Source organism: Carcharhinus amblyrhynchos, chromosome 19 (genome assembly GCF_965287045.1).
Source record: "Carcharhinus amblyrhynchos chromosome 19, sCarAmb.v2.hapA, whole genome shotgun sequence".
Classification (NCBI taxonomy): Eukaryota; Metazoa; Chordata; class Chondrichthyes; order Carcharhiniformes; family Carcharhinidae; genus Carcharhinus; species Carcharhinus amblyrhynchos.
This window is the reverse complement of record NC_137342.1, coordinates 3,322,698-3,342,575: the sequence shown is the minus strand read 5'-3', so window position 1 is coordinate 3,342,575 and position 19,878 is coordinate 3,322,698. Positions and strand designations below refer to the sequence as shown.

General features: G+C 46.6%; 1 protein-coding gene across 1 annotated transcript in view; it reads right to left on the bottom strand.

Annotated features, from left to right (window-relative positions):
• The window catches only part of LOC145355583 (coiled-coil domain-containing protein 38-like), a 40,563-nt gene that overhangs the window by 18,797 nt on the left and 1,888 nt on the right, over positions 1 to 19,878 (bottom strand). The window contains exon 2 of the mRNA XM_080207834.1: positions 5,417 to 5,474. Coding sequence (XP_080063960.1) covers positions 5,417 to 5,474 — 58 coding nt within the window. The remainder of the gene's footprint in view (positions 1 to 5,416; positions 5,475 to 19,878) is intronic.

The following is a 19,878-nucleotide window of genomic DNA, read 5'->3' as shown; positions in this document are numbered from 1 at the left end:
TCTTGGAGGTGGTACGGGGGGAGAACCTGCACACTGTGCACAGACAGTGACCCAAAGCTGGGAACTGAACCTGGGTCTCTGGTGCTGTGAAGCAGCAGTGCTAACCGTTGTGACATTGTGCTACAATGAGATCTGGGTGTCCTCGTACACCAGTTGTGAAGCTTAGCACTGCTGCTTCACAGGACCAGAGTTCGATTCCTGGCTTGGGTCACTGTCTGTGCGGAAACTGCACACTCTCCCAGTATCCGCATGGGTTTCCTCCAGGTGCTCCACAGTCTGAAAGATATGCTGGTTAGGAGCACTGGCCAGGCTAAATTCACCCTCAGTGTACCCAACAGGCACTGGAGTGTGGTGACTAGGGGATTTGCACAGTAACTCTATTGCAGTGTTAATGTAAGCCTACTTGTGACACAAATAACTTAATAATTAATAAACACGAGCATTATTTTGTTTGCTCTGTTTGCTTTTAAGCCCAGTTCCTTTACAGCACAACCATAGACTGTGGTTTGAGGGATTTGAGTTACAATCTTGTAACTCCACCTCTGACCCAGCAGCCTTTACAATGCAGTAACCCCCCCCCCGCCAGGTTCACTGAGTTATTGCTTATTTCTTTACACCTGCGCTATGGAAGTTCCACCAAATATTTGCTTGTGGCCAACCCTACCCAATCTCCCAGGTTTGTCCGTGACGGCCAGACAACAGCTGCCTCACAGTTTGCCCATACCTGCCCAAGCTCAAGCAACTGGAGCAACCAAACTGGCACCAGCTTTGGGGCACTCATCTCTCAACAGGACAGTGAGTGAGATGTTGTAAGTTCAGGCAAGTCACGGGGGTTACAGATAGTGCGACATGAACCCAAGATCCCGGCTGAGACCGTCCTCACGTGTGCGGAACTTGGCTATCAGTGTTCTCCAAGGCAGTCTTCACGACACACGACAGCGCAGAGTCGCTGAACAGAGACTGATAGCCAAGTTCCGCACACATGAGGACGGTCTCAACAAAGATCTTGGGTTCATGTCGCACTATCTGTAACCCCCGTGACTTGCCTGGGTTTGCAAAACCTCACTTACTGTACTGTCTGCAGACAATACACATCTCTTTAACCTGTGATCAGTGCTCCTTCCACTCACATTGTCGGCATCTTTAAGACTTGAACAGCAGGTTAGGTGTAAGGATTCACATTCTAATCAGTAATCTGTAAACTGTCCGTGCTGTTATATGCTCTGTCTGAGGCCAGAACTCTCCATTCACCTGACGAAGGGCAAACCCTGAAAGCTTGTGAGTTTATTATCAAATAAATTGGTTGCACTTTAACCTGGTGTTGTCAGGCTTCTTACTGTGTTTACCCCAGTCCAACACGCCAGCACGACATTGCGGGACCTGCCTCCTAACTTTTAATCTCAATCGGTCTAAAAACAAGGCAGCAAAACCCAGCCACTCCGCCAACAGTCTACCTTCCATCTGTCCTACCCGAGAGGACACTTTGCCAAAACGTGGCAGAGTTTTGCCCCTGATCTCCAGCGGGGTGTCACACTATTCTGTATCAGCCGGGCTCCCGGTCACTGGTCCAAACCATGGGGCCCTTTAAAGAGCTGGTCTCGATCTTGTTCCAGGTAAAAACTTAATGATTATATTTAAATTGATTCAAAGTCAGGATTCCCGTTAATCATTGGCAGGGGCCGGGAGACAATTGATCAAGAAATCCCACCAACGTAAAATTTATTTTACAACTCGGTGCGATTCGCTGACCCCCCGCTGATGTTCACACCCCATGAAAACAAGAGTAGAAAATCCCTCCCGGTTATTTGTGCGGTTTGCAGGCTTGTAAGACGAGAAGAATTTAGTTTGGAGTTCTGTCTCCCAACTGACAATGTTTAAACCCCAAACTTCCTACGTCTTTGTAAGTGGGAAGGAACCAAAGTCACGTAGGAGGGTTGGGGAAGTGAAGTGCAGATAACTAATGAGACCTGAACACATGAAGGGAACAAGTTTCAGGTCCTTACCGTCATTGTAGTACATGTGCCTGAACAGGTTACCCCGGAGAACCCACTATCTGTTAAACAATTGCACACTCATACAGTGAGAATGTGAAAAGAAAAAAGATTGACAAAGACAAACGTAGGTCCCTCACAATCAGAAACAGGGGAATTAATAATGGGGACCAAAGAAAATACCAGAAATGTTGAGGAACACAGGGTTTAGTTAGAGAGAAGGAATGAAGAAAATTAGCATTCGTAGAGGAATGGTGTTGGAGAAATTGATTGGATTAAAGGCTGATAATTCAACAGGGCATAATAATCAATATGATAATCGATGTCCCAGGGTACTTAAGGAAGTGGCCCTTGGAATAGTGGATTCTTTGGTGGTCATCTTCCAAAATGCTATAGATTTGGGACTGTTTTCTACAGATTGGAGGGCAGCTGATATAACCCCAGTATTTAAAAAGGGAGGTGGAGAGAAAACAGGGAATTATAAACCAGTCAGCCTGGTGTCGGTAGTGGGGAAAAGCCTGCAATCCATTAGCAAAGATTTTATAGCAGATACTTGATAAATAGTGGCAGGATCAGACAGAGTCAGCATGGATTTGTGAACGAGAAATCATTCTTTATAAATGGACTGGAATTCTTTGAGGATGTAATTACTGGACTTGATGAAGGGAAGCCAGTGGATGTGGTTTTTTTGGACTTTTGATAAAGTTTCATATAGGAGATTAGCATATAAAATTAAAGCACATGGGATTGGGTATTGTGGATCGAAATGGATAGAAAACCAATTGGCAGACAGGAAATAAAGAATGGGAATATATAAGGTAATTTTCTGAATGGCAGACGGTGGTTCGTGGGGTACTGCAGGGATCTGTGCTATGATCTCAATTCACAATTAATGATTTAAATAGAGGACCAAATGCAATGTCACAAAGCTGGGTGGGAGGGTGAGCTGCGAGGAGGTTGCAAATATACTTCGGTGTGCTTTAGACAAGCTGAGTGAATGGGTAAATGCACAGCAGATGCAGTGTAATGTGGTTAAATGTGAGGTTATTTATTCTGGTTGTAAAAAACAGGAAGAAAGATAAAGAGGGGGTAATGGTTGAGTTTTTAAGTTTATCTTTTAGTGTCGTAAGTAAGCTAACATTAACACTGCAATGAAGTTACTGTGAAAGTCCTCTAGTTGCCACACTCTGGCGCCTGTTTGGGTTACACTGAGGGAGAATTTAGCACGGCCAATACATCGAACCAGCTCAGACTGTGGGAGAAAACCGGAGCACCTGGAGGAAACCCACGCAGACACGAGGAGAAGGTACAGACTCCGCATAGACAATGACCCAGGGCCCTCTTGCTGTGAGGCAACAGTGCTAACCACTGTGCTGCCACATTGCAATGAGATCTAGGTGTCCCCGTACACCAGTTGTGACAGTAAGCAGGCAGGTGCAGTAGATGGGGAAAAAAGGCAAATGGTATGTTGGCTTTCATAGCGCGAGGGTTCGATCAGGGATTTCTTGCTGCAGTTACACAGGGCCTCGGTGAGGCCACTACTGCAGTTTTTATTCCCTTATCTGAGGGAGGATGTCCTTATTATCATGATAATCAAAGATAATCACCTTCAAATCAAGGGCCCTCACTAAGACAGACTCGTTCAGACCAAATTGAGAAGGAATTCCTCCTCACTCTAGTTTCCACTCGTCATAAATTTCATGACTTTATAAATGGTAAGTATTAAAGCTGATCAACTGTCACTCATCACTATTCTTCATGCTGCATCTATACAACAGCAGTACGTAACAGAACATAAAACAGTACAGCACAGTACAGGCCCTTCGACCCTCGATGTTGTGCTGAGCTATGTCCAAACCCAAGATCAGTCTGTCCCACTCCCTATCATTCTGGAATGCTCCATGTGCCTATCCAATAACCACTTAAAAGTTCCGAAAGTGTCCGACTCCACTATCACAGCAGGCAGTGTATTCCACACCCCAACCACTCTGAGTAAAGAATCTACCTCGGACATCCCTCCTATATCTCCCACCATGAACCTTATAGTTATGCCCCCTAGTAACAGCTACATCCACCCGAGGAAATAGTCCCTGCACGTCCACTCTATCAATCCCTCTCATCACCTCATAATGCTCAAACTGCAATGCTGTAACCTCTGTATTGTCTACAAGCACCGTAAGGAGCTGAACCTTGCTGATGCCTTTCCAGAGCCTTCCTACTCGCCACTCAGATCCTGAGGAGGACACTGACATCATATCCACTCAGGGACTTGTGTCAAATCAAACAATGTAAGGATGCCCTAGAGATGGATGTCACATTCAGGCAACTCAACAATGTCTTTATAAATGGCTGCCTGAGTCCTCAAAAGGAGCTTCCTTTATGAAACAGGAGGGAAACATACAAGATAGATGGTACAGAAGGGGGTCAGGTGCCTGGGGGTTCAGCATGTAAGAGCTGCTCAGTGTTATCAATAATCTTTATTGTTGTTAGCCTCTGGTCACTAGTTACTGCAACTCAATAACTTCCACTAACATCACAGACAACCATGGGGCCAAGGACCCTGACAGTCAGAGAGAGGACTGTGGGAAGCCAGGCCCATGCTCAGACTGGCTGGGCCTCTGTTCGTGGAAGATTCAGGACCCTCAGACCATCCTGGTGGGGGTGAAGACGCAGGGAGATGGGTTCTTCCTGCTGTAGAAGAGACAATTTGTGTTCGACAACTGGAAGACCATGGAGACCATCAGAGGAGGTACCAGTGTAGGAGGGGAGAGGTCCTTGTACATCCTCTAATAGTGTCTTCACAACGTGAATATCCATCTTAATAGAGCCTCATTTTAAACCTCATTTAAAAGGAGAAGCTCTGGGATACGGCACCTCCTCTATGCTGACTCTACAATGTAGAACGCCCTCTGTATTGCCTCTCTGACAGTAAACAGTCTCCTAGCATTGCTCCACTCCCTTAGTGCCTTCCCAGTCTCAGTGCAGCACTCCCTCAGCACTGCCTCTTTAACAATGCAGCGCCTCCTCAGTACGACCCCTCTGACTGGGCAGTGCTCCCTCAGTGCCTTCCCAGTCTCAGTGCAGCAATCCCTCAGCACTGCCTCTTTAACAATGCAGCGCCTCCTCAGTACGACCCCTCTGACTGGGCAACGCTCCCTCAGTGCCTTCCCAGTCTCAGTGCAGCAATCCCTTAGCACTGACCTTCCTGACAATGCAGCACTCCCTCTGCACTACACCCCCAACAGTGCAGCACTCCCTCAGTACTGACTCACCCGACAATGTAGCATTGCCCCGGTACTACTCATTCTCAACAGAAAACGGCAGAATAGCTTCGTCACTCGACAGAAGGAGGGTGAACAGGATCTAGTATCAATACTGAACCTGGAAAGTCCAGGACATTTATGCTGAAGTCATTTCCAACGTACCGTTAGATTATCATCAGGTTTGCTTTCCTTTGCCACTTCTTCAGAATCTAGTTGATTTCTGATTTAAAAAAATAAATATGCTTAATTTTATTACAAATGAAGAAAAATAAGTTGAAAATATTTAGACACAGATCAGCAACCTCGGTGAGCACGGGACTGATTAGTCCTACAGCAGCTTCAATGTAATGATGCCAGGACTAGGGAAACTGGGAATCCCATTCTGTTTTCCCAGCATTGTCCTGCACTCCCACACTGACCACACACAATGTCCAAGAACTTAATTTTACAAAATGAAGCTTCTGAGCAGCAATAAAAACGTCACGCTCAGTCCAAAGATGTGAGGGTTAGGTTGATTGGCAGTGCTAAATAGCCCGTTGGTCAGGGTAAATGTGTGTGGGGGGGGGTTACCGGAATGGGCCTGTCATCGGTGCGGACGCGATGGGCTGAGTGGCCTCCTTCTGCACTGTCAGGATTCTAAGATTCTCTAAACCAATATCCCAAATAAAATTATCTGCATATTTGACTAGAAATAAGAGATCACATGACTACTGAGCATTCAATGGGATTACAGCTTGGGATTCAACTCTGTAATAGGACTTCAGAGGCAGAAGACCCTTCATCACAATCAAAGAACAAACAAAGAACAAAATCAGCCCAGGAAACAGGCCCTTCGGCCCAACGAGCCCACGCCGCCATCTCAACACCACCAGTCCCCCTCTCCCCCCATGACTCCTGTCTATAAATCCCTTCATCTACAATTCTACCAGCAGTCTACAGAGTGCTATCAGTCAGCAGTCTACCCTCGGGAGCACCAGGGGAACTGACACTCCCAGTTAACTACAAGGAGAAGACTCCCTGATTGATTAAGGAGTTAATTGATAGGCTAAAGAGTTGATATTCCAATAGCCCGATCTCAATGGCCTGATCTGATTCATTACATTTCCGCCCCCATCCCCCCCCCTCCAAAGTTTGTGGAATCCCCATGGTCCGGGCATTTCCCAGGTCTCTTTCTCCTTTTCCGTCCAGGTCCTGATCCTCCAATTCAGCGTCCGATGGGGGGGGTGGGTGGTGGGGGGGGGGGTGTATCTGCTCCGTACTTGCTTCTTCCATCGTGAACACCAGAGAGCCGGTTCACTCTTCCTCAGGCAGTATGGGGACAGCCGCAGCTTCATCCCCATCTCGGACTCCGAGGTCCTCTCCAGGGGTACCGGAGAGGCAGTGCTGACCCATCAGGGAAGATTCTCCTCGGTCCTTGGTCCGGTGGACAGAGTTGGCTCTGGGAATGGACGATGAACGCGAGGCCCGCACCTGGTCTAGATACTTTGTTAAGACGGCCTCTCCCACATGTATTCAACAGGACACAGGCCCTGTCCTGGACTTGACCGTCCCTGCTATCCACACGTGACCATGTGTGAAGTTCCTCACCCAGACTTTTTCACCAGCATCGAAAAGCCTCTCTTGGTGACTGTAGTCATTCGTGATCCCTGCAATGGGCCTCCTGGTATTTTTCCACCTTCCTCCCCAGATTTGGGAATAGCAGGTTCAGCCTGGTGTGGAGATGTCTGCCCCAAGCAGTTCCGCCAGTATTCCAGTGTGGCATGTGGGGTTATCCTGTAATCAAACAGCCAGCGGGAGAGTTTGGGTCTATTGATGCCACTGGCTGTTCCTTTAACCCGGCTTCTGAAGTCTAGACAGCTCTCTCCACAAGCCCATTCCGTGCTGGATGATACGGTGCCTCCGGATGTTTCGAACCCGTGAAAGCCGATCCGTTGTCCGAATCCAGAATCTCTGGAATTCCTTGTGTGGAGAACGAGGTGTGCAGCTTCTCGATGGTTTGCTGAATTCACCTTGTGGACATCCAACCTTTTTGAATAACTATCACCAAGGACGTGAAGCCCATAAACAGGCCTGCAAATTCGACGTGCAGTTGAGTCCGTGGTTTTCCTGCCCTTCCCAGCGGGATTGCCCCGGCACCTTCTGCCCTTGTTGGCATTCCAGGTGCTGACCCACCAATTCCGTGATAACTGTGTCCAAGTCCGGCCACTGGACATGGTTCCTGGCCAGCGTCTTCATCTTGGACACTCCTGGGTGCCCACGATGTAGTTTGGCCAGTTTAGCCTGATGGCCCTGACTCGGGACAATGACCCGTTCCCCTCATAACAACATCTTCCAAAGTGATCTCCTTTCTTCTGCTTCAGTAGAGATGGATTTGTGGTTGGTTTTTCCATGTCCCTGTCAGTACCAGGTGTTTCACTTTTGCGAGTACGGGGTCCTTTTGTATCCAGAGGCACACGTTGTCCACGGTTACTGAGAGGATATCCAGAAAGGTCATCACCATTTCTCTTACTCTGGGTACTAACGGTGGGGTCTCCAGTAATGACAGCCTGCTTCGGGCATCGGCATTTGCCACCCGAGTTCTCGGCCGGTGCTCCAGCTGATGCTGGTTCACTGCCAGAGATCAGACCAGCTGGATCCGGGCTGATGGTATCGGTGCCACCACTTTGTCCTCTTTTAGCAAACACTGATCACAAATCAATGCTGAATTTCCGCCCACACAGATACCGGTGAAATTTCTTCACTGCAAAAATTACGACCAATCCTTCTTTTTTGATCTGGGCGTACTCCCATTCCGCCATTGCTAGGGGCCTGGAGGTGTAGCTATAGGCCTTTCCTCTCCATTTTGCCATCTATGTGCCAGAACAGCACCAACGCCATACGGAGACGCATCACAAGTGAGCACCAACTCTTTCCTGAAGTCCTAATGCCCTAAAACATTTGCTGAGAAGTTGTTTTGTTTGGTTTTCTTGAAGGCCCAGTCTTGGCGATCAAACCATTCCCAGGCTTGTCCTTGCTAATGGAGGGGATCCGAGATGGAGGCCCTGTTCTATATGAATTCCCCATAATACATCAGCAGCCCGTAACTCCAGGATTGTGATGGAGCCTGGGGCATCTTTGATCCTCCTGATCCTCCAGAGGATGTAGGCCCGACTTATCAACTTTGTAGCCCAGATTGGTTACTTGCGGCACTAAGAAAACATATTTCTCCCTCTGAGTGCACACCCGCTGCTGAAAATCTTCTAAGGACTTCCTCCAGGTTCTGCCCTTGTTTTCCCAGTGATGGAGGTACACGGTGACCTGTGGTGACCCTTGTAGGATGTTCTCCATCGTTCTCTGAAACATCGCACAGGCTGACGATACCCCGGAATGTAATCTTATCAACTGAAAAAGTGGGTTGATTGTGGAGAATTTTTGTGAGTCTTTGTCCAGTTTTAGTTGTAGGTACGTGTGACCCGTGTCTAAATTAGAGAATAAGAATCCTCCTGCCAGCTTTGTGTACAGATCCTCAGTCCGGGGAAGTGGGTATTTATCCAGTTGTGAATGGCGATTTATTATCTGTTTGAAATCTCCACAAAGACTAACTGAGCTGCCCGGCTTTAGAATCTGCTCCATGGGTGCTGCCCATTCTGCAGACTGGACTGATTTTGTTAAGCCTCCGCGTTCCAATCTTTTGATTCCCATATCCTTTTCCCTACGTGAATGGTACCAGCCGGGCCTTGCAACGTTTTGGGACTGCCTCTGGGTCGATATGTGAAGTTGCTTTTGCTTCTTTAATCGTTCCTAGCCCTTCTGGAAAGACCCCCGGGAATTTGAGTAGGACTTCACTCGGGCGACTATTTTCCAGCTGGAAAATGTTTTTCCAGTCTAGTCGGATCTACTTCAGCCAATTCTGTCCCAAGGAGCTCAGTCCCGAACCTTTCGCTACAATCAATGGTTTGATTGAAACCAGCTGTTTTCCATGAGGTTTGTGTCCAACACGCTCAGTGTTTCCCCTGTGTAAGTCCTCAGTCTTGCCAAGGTCTTGGTTAGGGATAGAGGTTGGAGTCCAATGCAAACAGTGAACACTGTTTCCCCTAACACAATTACAGCTGTGCTTGTGTCAGCCTCCATTATTATTGGACGTCAGTTCACTCTTATGGATAATAGGTTCAGATTTGTTATGCAAAGTAGTTGATCTTCCTTGGAGATAGGTGGAGCTTCCAGGATGTGCAGTCTCCTGTACCCCGCTCTACGTCTCATTTCCTGCTTTGGAAGTTTATTTTTCTTCTCTGACTCTGGATAATGGTAACAGCTTCAATATCTGGTTAGGACTCTGCAGGGGCTGTTGTGTCTAGTCCTTATTGGGCCTTGTTTAGGAGTGGCTCTGATGGCCAACCTGGGTCCCTTGTATCCGAATCCTTCCTGAGGATGGTTGTATAGTTGCTTGCCCTGTAATGGTAGTCCCTTAACTCAGTTACACTGGTATGGGCGTCTACCCCCATCAGGATACCCTGTAACTCATTTGTTCTGCTCACCACTTTTTACCAAGGACAAAGCCAGCTGCAGTGCTGGTTTGCAGTCCAGCTGGGTCTCCGCCAGACAGTCATATTATTATAATTATGGTCATATTATTCATTCTGCACATCAGTCAGTCTCAAAACATCTCATTTAATGTCAATCTGAATTCACAAGCCTCCACTAATCATCTTAATCTCATCAGGAAACTAATAATTGACTCCTCCATTTCTTGGGCTGCTGAGTAAAACCAGTACCTTCACAGGATCAGAGGTGACTTAGGGTCATAATACTCTTTTACTCAGTCCATCAATCCCTATTAGATTTGTGTGTCCGATGCCTCTGGAAAGGTTAAACAGCGAAAGCTGACGGTCCACCAGTGGTCAGAAAAAAACCATTGCTTTTCATAAGAACATAAGAAATAGGAGCAGGAGTAGGCCATCTAGCCCTTCGAGCCTGCCCCGCCATTCAATAAGATCATGGCTGATCTGTCGTGGCTCAGTTCCACTTTCCCGCCCTCTCCCCATAACCCTTAATCCCCTCTCTTATCAAAAACCCATCAACCCGCGTCTTAAAAATATTTAGCGAGGCAGCCTCCACCACTTCAACGGGCAGAGAATTCCAGAGATACACCACCCTTTGAGTGAAGAAGTTCCTCCTCAACTCCGTTCTAAACCGCACCCCCTTTATCTTGAGGCTGTGCCCTCTAGTCCTACTGTCCTTTCTGAGCGGGAAGAGCCTCTCCACCTCTATCCTATCCATCCCATTCATCATCTTATACGTCTCAATGAGATCTCCCCTCATTCTTCTAAACTCTAACGAGTACAAGCCCAGTTTATTCAGCCTCTCCTCATAGCTCAACCCCCTCAACTCCGGTATCAGCCTAGTAAACCTCCTCTGCACTCCCTCCAAGGCCAAAATATCCTTGCGTAAGTGCGGCGCCCAAAACTGCACTCAGTACTCCAGCTGCGGCCTCACCAATGCCCTATACAGCTGCAGCAAGACCTCCCTACTTTTATATTCAATCCCCCTCGCTATGAAGGCCAGCATCTGAGAATATGGTGTTAGCTCTGAAGAAATAACTCATCTGTTCTACATATTGGGCCCAGTCTTCCACGGCACGGTTAAAAGAATCCAATTTCCTGAACAGATGCATGTTTGCCAGGCAACTTTCAGCATATAGCGGCTGATAGCAAACACTGGGTCATTCCCTTTTCCTCGTCGCCACTGTAATAAGTCTTCAGAGGCAGGAGTCCCTTCACCAAGATCCCTTTATTTACAATTCCAACAGCAGTACACAGAGTGCTGTCAGTCAGCAGTCTTCCTTTGGGAGTGCCAGAGGAACTGACACTCCTGGTTAAATAGAAGGAAAAGACTCCCTGATTGGTCCATCAATTGACTCCTTAAATCAGGGAATTCATATTCCAAAAGGCCAACCTCAACGGAGTCATTACAAACTCCATTTCCCTGCCCCTTGTCACATTATTCCCTGCAACATCATCTGTCCATCCAAAGCCAGTATTTGAGTGATGAAATATCATCTCACTCTAATCCTAAGTGACTGACACTGAACCCCGTGTTTCAGACCTGTGACCAATGAAAACAAGATCTCAGCAACCATCCCCTCAAATCCCTTCAGAATCTTGTTGGTTTTATGGAAATTTTTCTCTCGTTCTTCTAAACTCCAGAGAACATCGGCCCAATTTACTCATCACAGGACAACCCCATCAGGCCAAACCTATCTGAGGGGGGAGTGGCTGCTTGTAAATGTACGGCAATCCCTGTGGATGAAAGATAACCGACTTTATCAAATGACCCCCAACAAAGAATTTACAAGATTTCGCTTTAAATTGAACACAAATCGGAATCAGCACAAATTAAACAGGGTTCAATAAAATGGTAAATTACATTTAAATAGTCAAATCAAAAGGAAATATCTCACAGGGCCACAAACACTCACACCATTCCCTACACAAAATAATAGCGCTACATAGCTCCACTGTTCCACACTCTGTTATTCCTTATTTACAGAGGTAGCTAAGGATTCTAATCTGAGAATAGTTGTCACCTCTGAACTCTCCAAGTGCAATTATCATTATCAGGGCAGCCCTCCTTGAACACTCTCCCCCTCGGGATCAACAATCCTGATGGTGTAGCTTTCCAGAGTTCCTTTTCAACCTGGTCATAGTGCGGTTACTCGTGGAGAAACACCCAAGTCATTCTCATATAAGAACATAAGAAATAGGAGCAGGAGTCGGCCATCTAGCCCTTCGAGCCTGCCCCGCCATTCAATAAGATCATGGCTGATCTGAAGTGGATCAGTTCCACTTTCTCCCCATAACCCTTAATTCCCCTTGTCTAAGCTGTATCCAAGCTATTCCCACAGCTTTCCAGGTTTGTGCCCCCTTTCAATCAATTTGCACACCGTGTCTAAGAGATCTTGTTTTCTGTCAAACAATAAAACAGGCCTCTCCCTGAGCGGCTCGTTCCTTAACCTCAAGAATACTCTTGTAGATGATAGACGAGCTTTGGGGAATCAGGTGGTGATTTCTCTCCAGAGTATTCCTGGCCACTGAGCTGCTCTTGTCGCCACTGTATTCACACAGCTGGTCCTGTGGAGCTTCTGGACAATTGTAACCCCCGGGATGTTGACTGTGGGGGACTCAGTGATGGGTAATGCCACTGAATCTCAAGGAGCAATGGTTTGTCTCATGTTGGAGATAGTCATTGCTTGGCAACTGTTATCAGTGTTAATTGTGCAGATGTTACCCGTATTTCTTATTGTCCAAGATACACATGGCAGCACAGTGGTTAGCACTGGTGCCTCACGGTACCAGGGACCCAGGTCTGATTCCTGGTTTGGGTCACTGTGTGTGGAGTGCGCACACTTTCCCAACGTCTGCATGTGTTTCCTCCGGGTGCTCCGGTTTCCTCCCCCAGTCCGAAAGACGTGGTCAGGTGGATTGGCTGTGCTAAATTGCCCCTTAGGGAGACTAACTAGGGTAAGTGTATGAGGTTATGGGGTTGGAGCTTGGGTAGGATTGTGGATGGTGCTGACCCAATGGGCTGAATGGTCTCCTTCTGCACTGGAGAGATTCTACGATACAATCGATCAATCTCTTTAAAACTGATGCAAACTCTAAAAAATATTGTTTTCTACAAACAATTACAGATTCCAGTTTTTGAAAAAAATGACAAATTTTCCTTTCTACACTGTTTCCAGGTCAAAAGGTTATCACTGATGTTAGATGGAGAACCTGGGACAGTGGGGATTAAAGGGGAGAATGGTAAGTAGCTGGTGACCAGTGAGCACAGAGGGGGAAGGTACGATCTGGGAAGTGCTGCTGAAAGAGCAGTGGAAGCAGATTCAATAGGAACTTTCAAAAACAGATTGGATAAAGACTTGGAAAAGGAGAAACTCACAGGACTATTAGTAAACGGATTAACTGGATTAGCTATTCACAAAATATCATTGAGCTGAAGGGTCAAAGGAACATCCTCAGTTCTATATTACTCTGCGATTTTCTGCCTACACATTTTGGAGATTTTATTGCACTTTTGTTGACCTGACAGTTAAGTGTGTACATTAAGAGAAAAATAGCTAAACTATCACATTGTGAATCACAGGAGAGAGTTGGTTCAGAACACAGAAACAGAAGGAAGCCATTCAGAGCCTCTGGCCTGTTCTTCTTTGCAAGTTTTCAGGACTAGAGGGCACAGCCTCAAGATAAAGGGGGGGGGGGGGGCAGTTTAGATCGGAGTTGAGGAGGAACTTCTTCACTCAAAGGGTGGTGAATCTCTGGAATTCTCTGCCCATTGATGTGGTGGAGGCTACCTCGCTAAATATATTTAAGTCACGGGTAGATAGGTTTCTGATAGACAAGGGGATTAAGGGTTATGGGGAGAAAGCGGGAAAGTGGAACTGATCCACTTCAGATCAGCCATGATCTTATTGAATGGCGGGGCAGGCTCGAAGGGCTAGATGGCCTACTCCTGCTCCTATTTCTCATGTTATTAAGAGATGATATTTGGTCTGTGCTGTAACTCTGTACCTTGCTTTTGATCCATATCCCTTAGCACGTTTGTTTATTAAAAATTTTGCCACCTCAGATTTAGATGAATCATTAACCCAGCAACAACTGTGGTGCAGAGTTCCAAAGTGCTACTAACCCTTTGTGAGCAGAAGGATTTGCTAATTTGATTGCTGAAAGGTTTAACTGCAATTTCCAAATTATCCCCCTGCTCCGAGAATCTTCCACAGACAAGGGGAGGTTCTACATAAGAACATAAGAAATAGGAGCAGGAGTAGGCCATCCAGCCCTTCGAGCCTGCCCCGCCATTCAATAAGATCATGGCTGATCTGAAGTGGATCAGTTCCACTTTCCCGCCCTCTCCCCATAACCCTTAATCCCCTCTCCTATCAAAAACCTATCAACCCGTGTCTTAAAAATATTTAGCGAGGCAGCCTCCACCACTTCAACGGGCAGAGAATTCCAGAGATTCACCACCCTTTGAGTGAAGAAGTTCCTCCTCAACTCTGTTCTAAACCGCACCCCCCCCCTTTATCTTGAGGCTGTGCCCCCTAGTCCTACTATCCTTTTTGAGCGGGAAGAGTCTCTCCACCTCTATCCTATCCATCCCATTCATCATCTTATACGTCTCAATGAGATCTCCCCTCATTCTTCTAAATTCTAACGAGTACAAGCCTAGTTTATTCAGCCTCTCCTCATAGCTCAACCCCCTCAACTCCGGTATCAGCCTAGTAAACCTCCTCTGCACTCCCTCCAAGGCCAAAATATCCTTGTGTAAGTGCGGCGCCCAAAACTGCACACAGTACTCCAGCTGCGGCCTCACCAATGCCCTATACAGCCGCAGCAAGACCTCCCTACTTTTATATTCAATCCCCCTCGCTATGAAGGCCAGCATCTGAGAATATGGTGTTAGTTCTGAAGAAATAACTCATCTGTTCTACATACTGGGCCCAGTCTTCCACGGCACGGTTAAAAGAATCCAATTTCCTGAACAGACGCATGTTTGCCAGGCAACTTTCAGCATATAGCGGCTGATAGCAAACACTGGGTCATTCCCTTTTCCTCGTCGCCACTGTAATAAGTCTTCAGAGGCAGGAGTCCCTTCACCAAGATCCCTTTATTTACAATTCCAACAGCAGTACACAGAGTGCTGTCAGTCAGCAGTCTTCCTTTGGGAGTGCCAGAGGAACTGACATTCCTGGTTAAATAGAAGGAGAAGACTCCCTGATTGGTCCATCAATTGACTCCTTAAATCAGGGAATTCATATTCCAAAAGGCCAACCTCAACGGAGTCATTACAAACTCCATTTCCCTGCCCCTTGTCACATTATTCCCTGCAACATCATCTGTCCATCCAAAGCCAGTATTTGAGTGATGAAATATCACCTCACTCTAATCCTAAGTGACTGACACTGAACCCCGTGTTTCAGACCTGTGACCAATGAAAACAAGATCTCAGCAACCATCCCCTCAAACCCCTTCAGAATCTTGTTGGTTTTATGGAAATTTTTCTCTCGTTCTTCTAAACTCCAGAGATCATCAGCCCAATTTACTCATCACAGGACAACCCCATCAGGCCAAACCTATCTGAGGGGGGAGTGGCTGCTTGTAAATGTACGGCAATCCCTGTGGATGAAAGATCAGTGAAATAACCGACTTTATCAAATGACCCCCAACAAAGAATTTACAACAAGATTTCACTTTAAATTGAACACAAATCGGAATCAGCACAAATTAAACAGGGTTCAATAAAATGGTAAATTACATTTAAATAGTCAAATCAAAAGGAAATATCTCACAGGGCCACAAACACTCACACCATTCCCTACACAAAATAATAGCGCTACATAGCTCCACTGTTCCACACTCTGTTATTCCTTATTTACAGAGGTAGCTAAGGATTCTAATCTGAGAATAGTTGTCACCTCTGAACTCTCCAAGTGCAATTATCATTATCAGGGCAGCCCTCCTTGAACACTCTCCCCCTCGGGATCAACAATCCTGATGGTGTAGCTTTCCAGAGTTCCTTTTCAACCTGGTCATAGTGCGGTTACTCGTGGAGAAACACCCAAGTCTTTCGCATATAAGAACATAAGAAATAGGAGCAGGAGTCGGCCATCTAGCCCTTCGAGCCTGCCCCGCCATTCAATAAGATCATGGCTGATCTGAAGTGGATCAGTTCCACTTTCTCCCCATAACCCTTAATTCCCCTTGTCTAAGCTGTATCCAAGCTATTCCCACAGCTTTCCAGGTTTGTGCCCCCTTTCAATCAATTTGCACACCGTGTCTAAGAGATCTTGTTTTCTGTCAAACAATAAAACAGGCCTCTCCCTGAGTGACTCGTTCCTTAACCTCAAGAATACTCTTGTAGATGATAGACGAGCTTTGGGGAATCAGGTGGTGATTTCTCTCCAGAGTATTCCTGGCCACTGAGCTGCTCTTGTCCCCACTGTATTCACACAGCTGGTCCTGTGGAGCTTCTGGACAATTGTAACCCCCGGGATGTTGACTGTGGGGGACTCAGTGATGGGTAATGCCACTGAATCTCAAGGAGCAATGGTTTGTCTCATGTTGGAGATAGTCATTGCTTGGCAACTGTTACCAGTGTTAATTGTGCAGATGTTACCCGTATTTCTGATTGTCCAAGATACACATGGCAGCACAGTGGTTAGCACTGGTGCCTCACGGTACCAGGGACCCAGGTCTGATTCCTGGTTTGGGTCACTGTGTGTGGAGTGCGCACACTTTCCCAACGTCTGCATGTGTTTCCTCCGGGTGCTCCGGTTTCCTCCCCCAGTCTGAAAGACGTGGTCAGGTGGATTGGCCGTGCTAAATTGCCCCTTGGTGTAAGGGAGACTAACTAGGGTAAGTGTATGAGGTTATGGGGTTGGAGCTTGGGTAGGATTGTGGATGGTGCTGACCCAATGGGCTGAATGGTCTCCTTCTGCACTGGAGAGATTCTACGATACAATCAATCAATCTCTTTAAAACTGATGCAAACTCTAAAAAATATTGTTTTCTACAAACAATTACAGATGCCAGTTTTTGAAAAAAATGACAAATTTTCCTCTCTACACTGTTTCCAGGTCAAAAGGTTATCACTGATGTTAGATGGAGAACCTGGGACAGTGGGGATTAAAGGGGAGAATGGTAAGTAGCTGGTGACCAGTGAGCACAGAGGGGGAAGGTACGATCTGGGAAGTGCTGCTGAAAGAGCAGTGGAAGCAGATTCAATAGGAACTTTCAAAAACAGATTGGATAAAGACTTGGAAAAGGAGAAACTCACAGGACTATTAGTAAACGGATTAACTGGATTAGCTATTCACAAAATATCATTGAGCTGAAGAGTCAAAGGAACATCCTCAGTTCTATATTACTCTGCGATTTTCTGCCTACACATTTTGGAGATTTTATTGCACTTTTGTTGACCTGACAGTTAAGTGTGTACATTAAGAGAAAAATAGCTAAACTATCACATTGTGAATCACAGGAGTGAGTTGGTTCAGAACATGGAAGCAGAAGGAAGCCATTCAGACCCTCTGGCCTGTTCTTCTTTGCAAGTTTTCAGGACTAGAGGTCACAGCCTCAAGATAAAGCCGGGGGGGGGGGGGGGCAGTTTAGATTGGAGTTGAGGAGGAACTTCTTCACTCAAAGGGTGGTGAATCTCTGGAATTCTCTGCCCGTTGAAGTGGTGGAGGCTACCTTGCTGAATATATTTAAGTCACGGGTAGATAAGTTTCTGATAGACAAGGGGATTAAGGGGAGAAAGCGGGAAAGTGGAACTGATCCACTTCAGATCAGCCATGATCTTATCGAATGGCGGGGCAGGCTCGAAGGGCTAGATGGCCTACTCCTGCTCCTATTTCTCATGTTATTAAGAGATGATATTTGGTCTGTGATGTAACTCTGTACCTTGCTTTTGACCCATATCCCTTCGCACGTTTGTTTATTAAAAATCTTGCCACCTCAGATTTAGATGAATCATTAACCCAGCAACAACTGTGGTGCAGAGTTCCAAAGTGCTACTAACCCTTTGTGAGCAGAAGGATTTGCTAATTTGATTGCTGAAAGGTTTAACTGCAATTTCCAAATTATCCCCTTGCTCCGAGAATCTTCCACAGACAAGGGGAGGTTCTACATAAGAACATAAGAAATAGGAGCAGGAGTAGGCCATCTAGCCCTTCGAGCCTGCCCCACCATTCAATAAGATCATGGCTGATCTGTCGTGGCTCAGTTCCACTTTCCCGCCCTCTCCCCATAACCCTTAATCCCCTCTCTTATCAAAAACCCATCAACCCGCGTCTTAAAAATATTTAGCGAGGTAGCCTCCACCACTTCAACGGGCAGAGAATTCCAGAGATTCACCACCCTTTGAGTGAAGAAGTTCCTCCTCAACTCCGTTCTAAACCGCCCCCCCTTTATCTTGAGGCTGTGCCCCCTAGTCCTACTGTCTTTTCTGAGCGGGAAGAGTCTCTCCACCTCTATCCTATCCATCCCATTCATCATCTTATACGTCTCAATGAGATCTCCCCTCATTCTTCTAAACTCTAACGAGTACAAGCCCAGTTTATTCAGCCTCTCCTCATAGCTCAACCCCCTCAACTCCGGTATCAGCCTAGTAAACCTCCTCTGCACTCCCTCCAAGGCCAAAATATCCTCGTTCTCCCTGTCTAACCTATCAATTCCCCTTAAACAAAGTCATCCCTTAACCTTCTACATTCCAGGTAAACTGTCCTATTTGATGTAATCTTCCTCCATAAATTAACCTTTGGAGTCCAAGTATCATTTCGGAAAATTCCTAGAGGAATTTCTGTGGGATTTATCCCACGACGCTGCCCGTCCAGCTCCATAACATCGCCTGGCTTCATTCCTGTTTCACTTCATCTGTTGCTTCACTACTCACTGATACCTTTGTTAACTCTACACTCGACTATTCCAACACGTTCCTCAATAGTCTCCCCATTCTACCCTCTGGAATTTTAAGATCAACCGAAACTCTGCTCCCGTGTCTTAACTTGTAGCAATTTTTATTATCCTATCACCCCTGATTGTTGACTTTAAAATTCTCTCCATTGTTTTCAATTCCCTCTATGTCTTTTCTCCTCCCTATCTCTATAATCTCCTCCAGTCCCACAACTATCCAAATCCCTGCACTCTTCCAAATCCTGACCTCTTGTGCATTCCCAATTATAATCACTCCTCTGGAGTTTCATTTACCTTGGCCCCCCCCCAAGCTCTGGAAATCACCCAAATTTCTCCACCTCACTTTCCTCCTTCAGAATCTTTCGAATCAAGCTCTTTGATTAGGCTTTTGTCCATCTGACCTAATGTGTGGCTTGGTGTCATAACAATCCTTGAAATATTCCATTAGCCGAAAGGTGCTGGATAAAAGTTTTATTATTGTAAATCTGTCCCCTGTCTAAATCCAAAGATGTGTGGGTTAGGTGGATTGACCGTACAAAAGGTGCAGGGTTAGGGGGGTAGAATCATAGAACCCTACAGTGCAGAAAGAGGCCCTTCGGCCCATCGAGTCTGTACCGAACACAATCCCACCCAGGCCCTTCCTCCATATCCCTACATATTATACCCACTAATCCCTCTAACCTACACATCCCTGGACACTAAGGGGCAATTTCTTAGCACAGCCAATCAACCTAACCTGCACATCTTTGGACTGTGGGAGGAAACTGGAGCACCCGGAGGAAACCCACGCAGACACGAGGAGAATGTGCAAACTCCACACAGACAGTGACCCGAGCCGGGAATCGAACCCAGGACCCTGGAGCTGTGAGGCAGCAGTGCTAACCCACCATGCCACCCATTTTTTTAAACCCAATCCCACTCAGGCTCTCTCCCCATAACCCCATGTATTTACCCTAGCTAGCCCCTCAGACACTAAGGGACAATTTAGCATGGCCAATCCACCGAACCTGCACATGTTTGGCTGTGGGAGGAAACCCACGCAGACACGGAGAGAACGTGCCAACTCCGCACAGGCAGTGACCCAAAGCTGGAATTGAACCTGGGTCCCTGACACTGCGAAGCAGCAATGCTAACCACTGTGCCGCCACAGTAGGGTGTAGGGGAGAGCCTGGGTGG